The sequence below is a fragment of the Protomyctophum bolini genome (assembly GCF_963924005.1).
Source record: "Protomyctophum bolini genome assembly, chromosome: 17".
Classification (NCBI taxonomy): domain Eukaryota; kingdom Metazoa; phylum Chordata; class Actinopteri; order Myctophiformes; family Myctophidae; genus Protomyctophum; species Protomyctophum bolini.
Window position 1 is genome coordinate 17,703,619 of NC_137878.1, and position 15,172 is coordinate 17,718,790.

Consider the following 15,172-nt stretch of genomic DNA (forward strand, 5'->3'; position numbering starts at 1 on the left):
GTTGCTCTCCCCTTGTCCCCCAGGGGACTAGGATGGTGGAGGGTGTGTAGAGCCCAGGATCACATTAGACGATTGACACAGGGGTGAAAAATGGGTTACAAAATCGTGGGATAAAAAATATATATAAAAAAAATTGCTTAACGCAAACTAAAACCATTGTCAGGCTCCTTAAGCCTCAAAACGAGAATATACATTAGACCTTACAGAATCAATTTTCTGCCTTCAGGCTAAAGACCATTGATGTAGTGATTCGCAGCACAAAAGATGCAGAAGATGCTCTGAAGAATTACGAGACCCATCTATGCGATGTCAACAACGTGCCCACAGATGAAAAGGAAGTGGAGAATTATCGCAACCAGCTAAAGGTATTACCTCTTGGCAAAGGAAACACATTGTTATTGTTTATCTGTGCATGGTTTTATGCATAGGATAGAATTGGTGGACACTTTTATCCAAACCTGTACCGTGAAGGCAGAAGTTTTAAGCACCGGTAAAACACAAGTGGATGTTGAACAATTTGAGATGTTCTATCTGTCTTTGTTAATGACACTGTTCTTTCTCTCAACTCAACTCAACTCAACTCAACTCAAACTTTAAAGCACATATTACAACGATCAATGGCTGACCAAAGTGATGTACAGGTTTAAAAACAAAGAGCAACACAAACACAATTAAAATGCATGGTACAAATTGAAGGAAAAATTAGGAGCTAAGAACAATTACAAAGCTACACAAAATATACAATCAAGCAGTGTCAGAAGAAGGCCATAGTGAAGAAATGTGTCTTTATTATTATGATTATTATTATTATTTAAAGGCCTCTAATGAGGGGGCAGAGCGAACATGGATGGGTAGACCGTTCCAGAGTCTAGGACCAGCCGCTGCAAAGGCCTGGTCACCTCTGGTTTTACAGTTAGTTATGGGAAGATTAGTCAAAAGCAATTTGTCAGCTGACCTAAGGGGTCTTGTTGGGACGTACGGTTTTGTGAGTTCGGATAGGTACATGGGGGCGAGTCCATTTAGGGCTTTAAAAACAAGCAGGATCTTAAAATCAATTATAAAATGGACGGGGAGCCAGTGGAGGGAGGATAGGACTGGGGTAATGTGATCACGTTTCTTTTTGAGAAAAAAACCCATCTCTCTTTCTGTTTCTCTCTCTCCAACAGAAAATGCGCAGCGAGGCAGAGGCCGACCAGGCCATATTTGACCGCTTGCAGGACGACCTCAAGAAGGCGACAACCGTCAATGACCAGATGACGCGGGTGCACAGCGAACGAGATGCAGAGTTGGACCACTACCGTCAGCTTGTCAGCAATCTGCTGGAGCGCTGGCAGGCTGTGTTCGGCCAGATCGACCTGAGGCAGCGGGAGTTAGACCTGCTGGGGCGCCAGATGCACCACTACCGTGAGAGCTATGACTGGCTCATCTGTTGGCTCACTGAGGCCAAGCAAAGGCAGGAGGAGATCCAGGCCGTTCCCATTGGTAATAGCAAGGCTCTCAAGGAGCAGCTGGCACAGGAGAAGGTAGGACTACATCCCAGCTTTCATTGTTAAAACTGGGTAGAATCAATACCGTAGGCTGTTGGTATAAAGAAGGAAACCCATCATAGTTATTTTAGACAGTTAAAGATGATATTTTGTGATTGTAGTTCATTTTGTCAAATTATTTCATATTGTCATAGATAAAGTGAATGGGGATTTTCTTGTGAATGATTGCAACCAGGAGAGGGAGCTCTTTGTCACTTTTGTATGTACACTGCAGTACACTTTGCATAATGAATTATGGCTTTCCTTATTTGATAGTTTACTTTCACATTGTCCTGTATTAATACAGAAACTCCTAGAAGAGGTTGAGAAAAACAAAGACAAGGTTGAAGATTACCAGAAATATGCAAAGGCATATATTGATTCAGTCAAGGTATTTACATAAATCATCACATCTTATAAAGACATTTTCTTTACAGTATATTCATTTTACTAATTCACTTTTAATGTTTTATTCTTCCACAGGATTATGAGCTCCAGGTTGTGACCTACAAAGCACTCCAGGAACCCATAGCATCTCCTCTGAAGAAAGCTAAAATAGAGTCTGCATCTGACAATATCATTCAGGAAGTATGTGTACAGATTTGCGTTCCTCATCAGATACCTTTATCTTTATAACTGACAATAGCAGAAATATGTTGGATATTCTGATGCAGTCTCAGATTCAATCAATTACTGCTGTAGAATAGGGTCCTATAATGGTCTGTAAACCTGGAGGAAACTCTGATGTTGATTAAATGTGTTAATGAACTAGCTATAAGAGAAGCTTACATGTACTACTGTTAACTTAAAAATACATATCTTTCAGTATGTAACTCTGAGAACCCGATACAGTGAGCTGACGACTCTGACCAGCCAGTACATCAAGTTCATCACAGAGACACAGCGCCGCCTGGAGGATGACGAGGTACATTGCACACATTAAACAGAATGCGAGCTGCAGGCTGCAGCCGCCCTCTGTAACATAAAACATTATACTAACTAAATAAAATCCACAACAAAAAACGCTTAAACCTATTCAAATGATTGTATGGGAAATCATTTGTCATTTTCTATGAAACAGAATGATGGCACTCAAAATTCAAAGATTCTGAATCCATAATGAATTTAAGAATGCTAATTAAATCTACAGTGTAGTATGCAAAGTGTTGAATACACATTTTGTTAATGTAGCGCAAATAGTTAACATTTTATAGTGCTAGTGTTGCAGCTCATCTGCCCTCAACACTACCTGTCTCTCATTTCCCCCCACACTGTCTATTTTGTCACAACATAACGTGCCTCTGAATTAGAAGCCTTTACGTACATGTAATGCTGATTTGGCACTGGCATTAGACCCTCTCAGTTATATTTTTCCAGATGCTTGCAATACAGTTTCTTTATGTTATTTATTCCTTTACTCACACTGGTGGTTGAGATGCTTCAGGCTGGCTTCTCGATCGTTCCCTCAGACTTATTCTGTTTCAAATGAATGCTTTATTTACCCACTTCCCTTGCTTTTCTAACCTTGTATTTTGTTTGCTTTTTTAATTTATTTTGTATTGCTTGCCAGTGCTTTGTCATGATGAATAGAAATCATGTTTGGGCTCTTAAGAGGTGAATTAACCCCAAAGCACCAGGTATTTAAAAGAAACATCCCCGCTACACTCTTTCACTTTCCGTTTTAACATCAGACCCATGTCTATCTGTCACTCATGTGTGTGTGGTCTTTGGACAATGACATACTGTCATTATTTTTGGCTCTTTTACTGTGGATGACAAATAACACAAACTCTAAAGAACAGAATGTATACAGACTTTGCCATGAGAAGATTGCTGCCAAGTGAATACCACTTAAATTCTGCATCCACAGTACTTATAATATGGAGCCAAACATCAAACAGTATGCAGCTATCATCATATACTTACGGAGCTCAGCTCACTATGTCACAGTCTTACTTAAGATAAATATGCATCATCTCTTTATGTTAAACTTGTCTGCTTCTCACACTGGGAGCAACGTGATCTTGGATTATTATCTTTAAATGGCAGTGCCACCTTAATCCAAGGTCATTTTGCACATCACCTTATATGAAGATCATTCTGCATCACTATGCTATTCCTCATGGTAAAGGTATTCCAGATTGGTGTGCTTCAAAGCAAAACTACGAATCTGAATCACTGCTAACTAATTCCATACAAATCCTTTGATATAAATATATTTTAATGATTGGTTATTTTATAATTGTTGTTTTGCAAAATCATTTAAAGCTTACCCACTATGCATAATACACTTTGCATGTTGCTAATTATTACGCCTCAATCTCTCTGTCTTTTCGCTCTTAAACACTATCTGAGTTCTTTTGAGGGTTCAGGGTCCATCCAAAAACGTGCCACTTGATTTCAATATAAAATTATACAGGTATGATCAATCAGCAACATCAATCAGGAAAGATACCTCAGCTGCATGAAGCCATTCAAGACCTCTAAGTCTCCTGTTTTGTTGTGTTGTGACGTAACGTTTCATTCTGTATGCCATACATTGAATAAACATGACAAGCATTTCCCAATACAGTATTTCTTTCTGTCGTTAAAAACAAATGTGTTAATTTCCTGATTACCTTTAAGCATAACATAATATTCTCATGTATTTACATGTATATGTACCTACATGTTTTACAACTAATGTATTTTATTATATAACATAATTATAATAAAATAATAACATAATATAACATTTTCCTTTATCTCCTCTACTCCCTCATTGCTTCTACTAATACAGAAAGCTACTGAAAAACAAAAAGAAGAGGAGAGGAGAAAGATGGCAGAGATGCAGGCAGAGTTAGATAAACAAAAACAGTTAGCAGATGCCCATGCTAAAGCTGTGGCCAAAGCAGAGCAAGAAGCCCAGACACTAAAACTCAAAATGGAAGAGGCGGTTAACAGGCGGCAAGACGTCGCTGTGGATGCTGAGAAGCAGAAGCAGAACATACAAGTAGAGTTGCACCAACTGAAGAGTCTCTCAGAGCAGGAAATCAAATCCAAGAATCAACAGGTAGAAGAGGCCCTCTACAGCCGCACCAAGATAGAGGAAGAAATCCACATCATCAGAGTCCAGTTGGAGACCACGCTAAAGCAGAAGGCCACAGCCGAGGCTGAGCTGCAGCAACTCAGAGACAGGGCTGATGATGCTGAGGAGCTCAGGAAAGGCGCTCAGGAGGAGGCAGAGAGGCTCCGCAAGCAGGTCGCCGAAGAGACTCAGAAGAAGCGAAATGCAGAGGAGGAGCTGAAGCGCAAATCGGATGCCGAGAAAGAGGCTGCCAAGGAAAAGCAGAAAGCCTTGGATGACCTGCAGCAATTCAAAATGCAAGCGGAAGAGGCAGAGAGGCGCATGAAACAGGCTGAGGAGGAGAAAGACAGGCAGATCAAGGTGGTTGAGGAGGTAGCACAGAAGAGTGCTGCCACCGAGCTACAAAGTAAAAGAACATCATTTAATGAAAAGGCGATTAAGCTGGAGGAATCGCTGAAGAGGGAGCAAGGTACCGTTCTGCAGCTGCAAGAGGAGGCAGGGCGACTCAAGAAGCAACAGGATGAGGCCAACAGAGCTAGAGAGCAGGCAGAGAAGGAGCTTGAGACATGGAGACAGAAAGCCAATGAGGCGCTCCGCTTGAGGCTTCAAGCGGAGGAAGAAGCCCACAAGAAAAGCCAGGCTCAGGAGGATGCAGAGAGGCAGAAGGTGGAGGCTGAGCGAGATGCCAAGAAAAGGGCTAAGGCTGAAGAAGCTGCCCTTAAACAAAAGGACAATGCAGAGAAAGAGCTGGAAAAGCAGAGGAGAATGGCAGAGAAAACAGCCCAGCAAAAGCTGTCTGCAGAGCAAGAATGTATCCGTCTCAAGGCCGACTTTGAGCACGCGGAACAACAGAGGTCTCTGTTGGATGGTGAGCTCCAGCGTCTGAAAAATGAGGTGAACGCTGCGGAGAGCCAGAGGAAACAGCTGGAAGAGGAGCTGGCTAAAGTCCGACGTGAAATGGATGAGCTTCTTCAGTTAAAGGTGATAGCCGAGAAGGACACAATGTCTAATACGGAAAAAAGCAAGCAGCTTCTTGAAACTGAGGTGCAAAAAATGAAGCAACTCGCTGAAGAGGCAACCAGGCTCAGATCAGTAGCAGAAGAAGCTAAAAAGCAGAGGCAAGTGGCAGAGGAAGAGGCAGCTCGGCAAAGAGCTGAAGCTGAGAAGATACTCAAGGAAAAACTGGCTGCCATCAATGAAGCAACTCGCCTGAAGACTGAAGCTGAGATTGCCCTGAAAGATAAACAGGCAGAAAATGAAAGGCTGAAAAGGAATGCTGAGGAGGAGGCTTATCAGAGAAAGAATCTGGAGGACCAAGCAGCACAGCATAAACAAGATATAGAGGAGAAAATCACACAACTAAAGAACACCTCTGACTATGAATTGAAGAGGCAGAAAACGATAGTGGAGGAAACGCTTAAGCACAGGAAGGTGGTTGAAGAGGAAATACGTGTTATCAAACTCAGCTTTGAGAAAGCATCGAAAGGCAAGCTGGACCTGGAGCAGGAGCTCAACCAGCTAAAGGGCATTGCAGAGGAAACCCAGAAGAGCAAACTCAAAGCAGAGGAAGAGGCGGATAAACTGAAAAAGCTTGCTTTAGAGGAAGAGAAGAAAAGGAAAGAAGCTGAGGAGAAAGTCAAGAGGATCACCGCCGCAGAGGAGGAGGCTGCTCGTCAATGCAAAGCTGCTCAGCAGGAAGTTGAACGTCTCAAGAAGAAAGCTGCAGAGACCAATAAGCAGAAGGAGGTGGCTGACAAACAGGCAGAGAAACATATCGTTCTGGCCAAAGAGGCAGCTCAAAAATGCAGTGCTGCTGAGCAGAAAGCACAAGAGGTTCTCATCAAGAAGAAGGAGGACGGTCTTGCTCAGGATAAGCTCAAAGAGGAATTTGAAAATGCCAAGAAACTTGCACAAGCTGCAGAGAAAGCCAAAGAGAAAGCAGAGAAAGAGGCTGCCTTGCTCCGTCAAAAAGCTGAGGAGGCTGAAAAGCAGAAGAAATCTGCGGAGGAGGAAGCTGCCAAACAAGCCAAAGCTCAGAAGGATGCAGAGAGGCTGAGGAAGGAGGCAGAGGAGGAGGCCTGCAAGCGAGCTAAAGCTGAGGCAGCGGCTCTAGAACAAAAGAAGGCAGCAGATACAGAGATGATTAAGCACAAGAAACAAGCAGAACAAACCCTTAAACAGAAGTCTCAGGTGGAGCTGGAGCTGTCGAAGGTTAAACTGAAACTGGAGGACACAGATAAGCAGAAATCTGTTTTGGACGAGGAGCTGCAGCGACTGAAGGGTGAAGTCAATGATGCCTGCAAGCAAAAAGCTCAAGTTGAAGAGGAGCTCTCTAAAGTCAAGATTCATATGGAGGAGCTAGTGAAGCTCAAGCAAAAAATTGAGGAAGAAAACAAGCGCCTCATAAAGAAAGACAAAGACAACACAAAGAAAGTCCTTGCAGAGGAAGCTGAAAAAATGAAGAGCCTGGCTGAGGATGCAGCCAGACTAAGCGTGGAAGCTCAGGAAGCAGCACGACAGAGAAAGATAGCTGAAGCTGATCTGGCAGAACAGAGAGCGCTTGCAGATAAAATGTTAAAGGAGAAAATGCAAGCCATTCAAGAGGCTAGTAAGCTGAAAGCTGAAGCGGGGGAACTCCAGAAAGAAAAGAACCAGGCACAGGAGAAGGCTAAGAAACTATTGGAAGACAAACAACAGATGCAGCAGCGCCTCAGTGCAGAGACTGAGGAATTCCAGAAGTCACTGGAGGCTGAGCGCAAGAGGCAACTTGAGGCTTCTGCTGAGGCAGAGAGGCTAAAACTGAGGGTGACAGAGCTCAGTGATGCTCAGACAAAGGCAGAGGAGGAGGCTAGAAAGTTCAAGAAACAAGCGGAAGACATCAGAGCCCGCCTACAGGAGACAGAGAAAGACACAGTAGACAAGACTGTTGTGAAGAAATTGGAGACACAGAGACTACAGAGCACCAAAGAGGCTGATGATTTACGCAAAGCAATTGCTGAGCTTGAAAAGGAGAAGGAGAAGCTGAAAAAAGAGGCAACAGAGCTTCAGAATAAGTCTAAAGAGGTATTGCGATATAGATTAAAAAAACGTGAAGATATACTGTATGTATATAAACTGTTAACAATTAACAATAACAATATTCTTTTACGAGTACTAACTTTTCATAGTGGCCCATTTCTAATTATAATGTACGTTGCAGAGACTGATAATAACATGTTCAGCAACTTACATGGATCCCCCAAACATTAGTGTTATTATTACTAAGTCTTACTGTACTTTTGTTTTAATTATTAAGCCTACATACACAGGTGACATTGTCATTGCCATTTAACTAATATTCTTTTCTGCTGTCTCTATCAGATTCAAAATGCCATGGGGGTGCAAATTGAGCAGGAGAAGACCATCCTGCAACAGACTTTCATCACAGAAAAGGATGCATTGCTGAAAAGAGAGAGGGTCATTGAGGAAGAGAAGAAGAGGCTTGAGAAACAGTTTGAGGATGAAGTGAACAAGGCCAAGGCGCTCAAAGATGAACAAGAGCGTCAGAGGAAACAAATGGATGAGGAGAAGAAGAAACTCCAAGTTAGCATGGATGCTGCCCTCAAAAAGCAAAAGGATGCTGAAGCGGAGATGAAGAACAAGCAAAAGGAAATGGAGGAACTTGAAAGGAAAAGGCTTGAGCAAGAAAGGCGTCTGGCAGAGGAAAACAAACAGCTCAGGGAGAAACTTCAGAAACTTGAGGTCGCTCCGCAAGCAGCTGCAGCCCAAAACAAGGAAATGGAAGTCCAAACTGATAAGTTTACTGAAGAGCAGTTAGTTACAATGACAAAGGTAGTTACTACAAAGAAGGTTTTCAATGGTTCTGTTGAAGTGGATGGTGTGAGGAAAAATGGAGAACCAGAATTAGCATTCCATGGAATTAGGGAGAAGGTTCCTGCAGAAAGACTCCATGACATTGGTATCTTGACCAAGAAAGAATATGACAAACTGAAAAAAGGTAAAGCCACTGTGCAAGACCTGGGAAAGATAGACAAAGTGAAATCATGTCTCCAGGGCCAGAACTGTGTGGGAGGCTTATTGACCCCATCAAAAGAGAAAATGAGCATCTATCAGGCAATGAAAGAACAGAAAATCACTCCTGACATTGCTACAATGCTGCTGGAAGCCCAAGCAGCATCCGGTTTCATTGTTGATCCAATAAAAAATGAAATGTTCTCTGTTGATGAGGCTGTTAAAGAAGAGCTAATTGGCCCTGAGCTCCATAACAAAATGCTTTCTGCAGAGAGAGCAGCCACTGGCTTCAAAGATCCCTACACTGGAGCCAAAATATCTGTTTTTGAGGCAATGAAAAAGGGACTTATTGAGAAGGACCAGGCCACCAAACTACTTGATGTGCAGCTTGCAACTGGCGGAATTATTGACCCTGTTAATAGTCATAGAGTACCCCTTCAGATAGCCTATAAGCAGGGTCAATTTGATGCAGACATGAACAAGAAGTTAACTGACCCCAGTGATGACTGCAAATTATTCATTGACCCTAGCACTCAAGAGCAAATCACTTACAAGCAGTTACTGGAGAGATGCACCAAGGATGCAGAGAGTGGCTTACTCATCTTACCAGTAACAGAGAAAGCTGCCCAAAGTGGGAGATCATTCACAGATGAGGAGACTAAAGATGTATTCAGTAAAGCAAATGTCGATGTACTGTTTGGCCGGTTCAAAGGAAAAACAGTCACCATTTGGGAAGTGATTAATTCTGAGTATTTTACCGAAGTGCAGAGGAGGGATTTGATTCGCCAATACAAGACAGGCAAAATCACAGTAGAAAAACTCATAAAGATTGTAATAACGGTCGTGGAAGACAAAGAGAAGAAAAATGAAAATATGTTTGATGGCCTGAGAACTCCAGTCTCTGCCAGTGAACTCCTAGATTCCAAGATCATAAACAAAGACCTGTTCAACAAGTTGAGCAATGGCAAAGTAACAGCTAAAGAAATAGCTGAGATGGATGCTGTTAAGAAGGCACTTCAAGGAACACATAGCATTGCTGGTGTGCTGAATGAATCCAAGGAGAAAATGCCATTCTATCAAGCTATGAAAAAGGAGATTCTATCACCAGAGACCGCAGTAAATCTCCTTGAAGCTCAGGCAGCGACTGGGTTTATAATTGACCCTGTTAAAAATGCTAAAGTCACAGTTGATGAGGCTGTTAAATCAGGTCTTGTTGGCCCAGAGTTGCATGAAAGACTTTTGTCTGCAGAGAGAGCTGTCAACGGCTACAAAGACCCATATACTGGAAAAACAATATCTCTATTCGAAGCAATGAGCAAAGGCCTTATAAAGAAAGATAATGGCATACGTCTTCTTGAAGCACAGCTCTCAACTGGGGGAATAATTGACCCCATTAAAAGTTATCGCATCCCACATGAAGTTGCCTGTAAACGTGGCTATTTTGATGACGAAATGAGCAAGACTTTGAACAAGAACACTGATGAAACAACAGTCTTCTATGATCCTAACACACAGGAGGGTGCATCTTATTCGCAGCTTTTAAAGAAATGTGTCACAGACAAAGAGACTAGTCTCCCGTTGCTCCCTCTCTCAACAAAGGCTTTAAAGTCAAAAGAAGACCGTCAAATTACGGAGGTCAAGACCAAAGAGGCTTTGAACCAGGCAACCATGGAGTTAGATTATGGTCCTTTCAAGGGACGAAAAGTAACTATCTGGGAGATCATACACTCTGAGTGCATCACTGAGGTGCAAAGAATAGAAATTATACGACAGTATCAAATGAGACAGGTGACAATAGAAAAGCTAATAACCATTGTGATGACAATGGTTGAAGAAAAGGAAGACAAAACAAAACAACTAAAAGAAAAGGCCTGTTTTGAAGGCCTCAGGGCACCCGTCACTGCCAGATCATTGCTTGATTCCAACATCATTGATAAGGCAACCTTTGATCAACTCCAACAGGGAAAAAAGAAACCTAAGGAAATAAGTGACACTGACATGGTCCGGAAATATTTGCAGGGCACAGATTCCATTGCAGGAATCTGTCTGGAAGAGCCAAAGGAGAAACTAAGCATATATCAAGCAATGAAGAAGAACATCCTGCAACATAAGACTGGCCTTGCACTACTGGAGGCCCAAGCAGCAACTGGTTTCATAATTGATCCAATCAAAAATCAAAGATATATTGTGGATGATGCTGTAAAAGTAGGAGTTGTTGGCCCAGAGCTACACGAGAAACTTCTCTCAGCTGAAAAGGCAGTGACTGGATACAAAGATCCATACACAAGCAACAACATTTCCCTTTTACAGGCCATGAAGAAAGAGCTAGTGCTGCGAGAACATGCGATTCCCCTTCTGGAGGCTCAGTTTTCCACAGGAGGGATAATTGACCCAGTTGGCAGCCATCGTGTTCCTAGTGATGTGGCCATCCAGCGGGGCTACTTCAGCAAGCAGATGGCCAAGTCCTTCAACGAAGCCTCAGGAGATGTTAAAGGCTTCACTGATCCCAACACTAATGAAATTGTTACTTATAAGCAGTTGTTGGAGAAGTGTGTAAAAGATCCGAACTCTGGTCTGTACTACCTGCCTCTGTCAAAGGTTGAAGAAGCCCCTGCCGCCCAAATTGAAAAGTCCTATCAGTACACAGAAGAACAGGCTCAGACAGACCTAGCTAACACTCAGGTTGATATCCCCCATGAGAGATTTGCAGGAAAGAGTGTCAACCTATTGGATGTCTTGAACTCAGATTTACTTCCAGGGGAGGAAAAGCGTAGGCTTATGGAGCAGTATCGCTCAGGAAAAATCTCAAAGGAGAGAATGGTTTTTATTATAATTGAAATCATTGAACACAGAGAGACTGTAATGATAGAGCAGCAGGGCATGTCATGTGATGTAATACGAAGAAGAGTTACCATTGAGGAACTTTACAGTGCCAGGATCATTGACCTGCAAACATACAACCTACTGAAGCAAGAAAAGATGACTATTCGTGAGGTTATGGAAATGCCATCAGTGAAAAAGTATCTATTCGGTACTGGTTGTATTGCTGGAATTATGTCAGTCAATCCCCCAAAGCTCAGCATTTACCAGGCAATGAAGAAAGGGCTCATTAAACCTGAGATTGCATTAAATCTGCTTGAGGCCCAAGCTGCCACTGGATTTATCATTGACCCGGTGAAAGATGAACTTCTAACAGTTGATGAGGCTGTTCGCAAAGGTCTTGTGGGCCCTGAGATCCATGATAAACTCCTATCAGCTGAGAGAGCAGTTACAGGCTACAGGGATCCATACAGTGGAAAGGTTATATCTATCTTCCAGGCAATGAAAAAAGACCTTATTCCAGAGGACTATGCCCTGAGGCTCTTGGAGGCCCAAGAAGCTACTGGGGGATTAATGGATCCCGAATACTTCTTCCACCTCCCCACAGACGTAGCCTTGCAGCGTGGATACATCAACAAGGAGACACATGACAGAATATCTGATCCTAATGGGGGTGTGCAGGGTTACACTGATCCAACAACAGATGAGAAACACAATTACGCCCAGCTCCTGAAAATATGCAAAGTCGATAAAGAGAGCGGCCTGCGTCTGCTTTCACTGGCAGATAGAAGCCTTCTCTTCAAGGGTCTCAGAAAGCAAATCACTGTGGATGAGCTTCTTCGGTCTGGGATAATTGACCAAAAGACCTATAATGAACTCACTGAGGGTCTCATTACAGTAGAGGAGGTAAGCAGAGATGTGAAGAAGTACCTTGAGGGTGCCAGTTGCATCGCTGGAGTGTATGTAGAATCCAGCAAAGATCGCCTGTCCATCTACCAAGCAATGAAGAAGAATATGATCAGACCAGGAACTGCGTTTGAACTCCTTGAGGCTCAAGCAGCCACCGGATATGTCATTGACCCCATCAAGAACTTGAAGCTGAATGTCAACGAAGCTGTCAAGATGGCAATTGTTGGCCCTGAGTTCAAAGACAAGCTCCTCTCAGCTGAGCGTGCAGTAACAGGCTACAGGGATCCCTATTCTGGCAAGATTATTTCTTTATTCCAGGCCATGAAAAAGGGTCTCATTCTAAAAGATCATGGTATTCGCCTGTTGGAGGCACAGATTGCTACGGGTGGAATAATTGACCCAGAGGAAAGCCATCGGCTGCCAGTGGAAAAAGCATATGAACGTGGCCTCTTTGACGAAGAAATGAACGAAATCCTCACTGACCCGTCTGACGACACTAAAGGTTTCTTTGATCCCAACACTGAAGAAAACCTGACATACTTGCAGCTCATGGAGAGATGCATGATAGACCCTGAGACTGGACTCGCTCTACTACTGCTAAAAGAAAAGAAGCGCGAGAGGAAGACGTCATCAAAGTCATCCGTGCGCAAACGCAGGGTAGTCATTGTCGACCCAGAGACAGGTAAAGAAATGTCAGTGTATGAGGCTTATCGCAAAGGCCTTATTGATCACCAGACTTATCAAGAGCTTGCTGAGCAGGAGTGTGAGTGGGAAGAAATTACAATCACCTCATCTGATGGCGTTGTCAAATCCATGATCATTGACAGGAGGTCAGGTCGGCAATATGACATTGATGATGCTATCTCAAAGGGACTCATTGACAAGTCTGCGCTTGATCAGTACAGGGCAGGGACTCTCTCTATAACAGAGTTTGCTGACATGCTGTCTGGAAACACGAGTGGCAGCAGATCCAGGTCATCCTCCTTTGGTTCCTCCTCATCTTACCCCATGAGTCCAGTTCCTGCTCTGAAAACACCAGCAACAACATGGAATGACCCAACTGAAGAAACTGGCCCTGTGGCTGGAATCCTGGACACAGACACACTGGAGAAAGTGTCTGTAACAGAGGCCATGCACAGAAACCTTGTGGACAATATTACAGGTCAACGGCTACTAGAGGCCCAGGCCTGTACGGGAGGCATCCTCGACCCAAATACTGGGGAAAAGTTCTCAGTTGCAGATGCCATGAACAAAGGACTGGTGGATAAGATTATGGTTGACCGTATCAATCTAGCCCAGAAAGCCTACAATGGATTTGAGGATCCTAGAACTAAAACCAAAATGTCAGCAGCCCAAGCCCTCAAGAAAGGCTGGCTGTACTATGAGGCTGGACAACGGTTCTTAGAAGTCCAGTATCTCACTGGTGGGTTGATTGAACCAGATGTTACAACCAGAGTACCCGTAGATGATGCTGTAAAGAAGGGCACCTTAGATGCGCGTACCGCACAAAAGCTACGGGACGTCAGTGCATACTCTAAATACCTCACATGCCCTAAAACCAAGCTCAAAATCTCTTACAAGGATGCTATGGAGAGAAGCATGGTTGAAGAAGGTACTGGACTGCGGCTACTAGAGGCATCATCTCAGTCAAGCAAAGGACAATACAGTCCATATAGCGTCAGTGGGTCAGGCTCAGGTGCCGGGTCACACTCCGGGTCAAGGACTGGCTCTAGGTCAGGTTCAAGGCGAGGTAGCTTTGATGCCACAGGATCCAGTTTTACAACTACCTTCTCTTCCTCCTCGTATGGATCACCAAGTTACACCCGCCGATACTGATAGCTTAAAGGACAAATATTGAACAGAAGACAACCACAGTGCCCATAATTCTCAAATGAATAAATATTAATATTCTGCTCTGCATGTGGTTTCTAAGGGACCTTTAAAAGAACAGTTATTTTACAGGCTTAAAATGTTGTCAATAACATATGTCATGTTCATGTCCATATGTTGGCAACATTTAAGATATCTTATCAGAATAACAGCACTTTCTACAGTTGCATACAGAAAAGCTGCATTGCCTTTTTTGAAGTTAAACTATATGACAAAGTATCAAGTGATAAAGTATATCATATATTTTATATTTTTCAAGTTTAATGTCATTAGGACTGTAGTGTTGTATAAGTACAATATTTTGTTTTTGTCCAGTATATTTTTTCTGCTATAGCCTATTATATCCGTAAAAGTGTTCATTTAATTCTTATTTTATTTTTTTAATCAAAATAACAAATTGGGTTTCAAACAAAGCTTAGAAGTGTCTGTAAATGTCTGTATTTACAATTTGTAAAGTGGACTAGAGTTTATGTCCAGTATAATGATCAAGGCCACTCTGCAGAGCAGAATTAAAGCAGAATAAACAATTAACACTGGGTTGTGATGCAAGAATGTCAAGCTTCAAAATCTTCCCTCCATTCCTGCTACATTGCCACATTCTACCAATGTCTTGTCTAAATCCATCCCTGCTTCTCTTTCACAATACTTGGAGTAATAATGATGAAAAATCAGTATCATGGGAATTGCCTACAAGCTAAGCCTCACAGCCAAACAGCCACCCTTCAATTCATTTTGCACCTTTGCAAATGGACAAGAGCCTCATATACTGTAACTGCACATCAAAACATTCTCAAACTAAAAGGAGCAATAAAGCATAATATGGAAGGATTCATGTTGACCATTAGGACCATAAACACCTGTTGACTGATAATCCAAACTCCACAAGACACCACATAAAGGCTGACTGGGACCCTCAAAGTTGTAAGTACATGACATTGAAAGTCACATT

At 42.8% G+C, this 15,172-nt stretch overlaps 2 protein-coding genes across 19 annotated transcripts in view; one reads left to right on the forward strand and one right to left on the reverse strand.

The window, feature by feature from the left end:
* Positions 1–15,172, forward strand: part of pleca (plectin a) — a 119,300-nt gene that overhangs the window by 102,491 nt on the left and 1,637 nt on the right. For all 18 annotated transcript variants that reach the window (XM_080787848.1, XM_080787849.1, XM_080787852.1 and 15 more), the window contains 7 exons: positions 227–365; positions 1,167–1,523; positions 1,834–1,917; positions 2,010–2,114; positions 2,353–2,451; positions 4,306–7,656; positions 7,954–15,144. In XM_080787848.1, coding sequence (XP_080643974.1) covers positions 227–365; positions 1,167–1,523; positions 1,834–1,917; positions 2,010–2,114; positions 2,353–2,451; positions 4,306–7,656; positions 7,954–14,169 — 10,351 coding nt within the window. In that variant the 3' untranslated portion in view covers positions 14,170–15,144. The remainder of the gene's footprint in view (positions 1–226; positions 366–1,166; positions 1,524–1,833; positions 1,918–2,009; positions 2,115–2,352; positions 2,452–4,305; positions 7,657–7,953; positions 15,145–15,172) is intronic.
* fbxl6 (F-box and leucine-rich repeat protein 6) overlaps positions 1–15,172 on the reverse strand; it is a 204,083-nt gene that overhangs the window by 86,652 nt on the left and 102,259 nt on the right. The window lies entirely within an intron of this gene.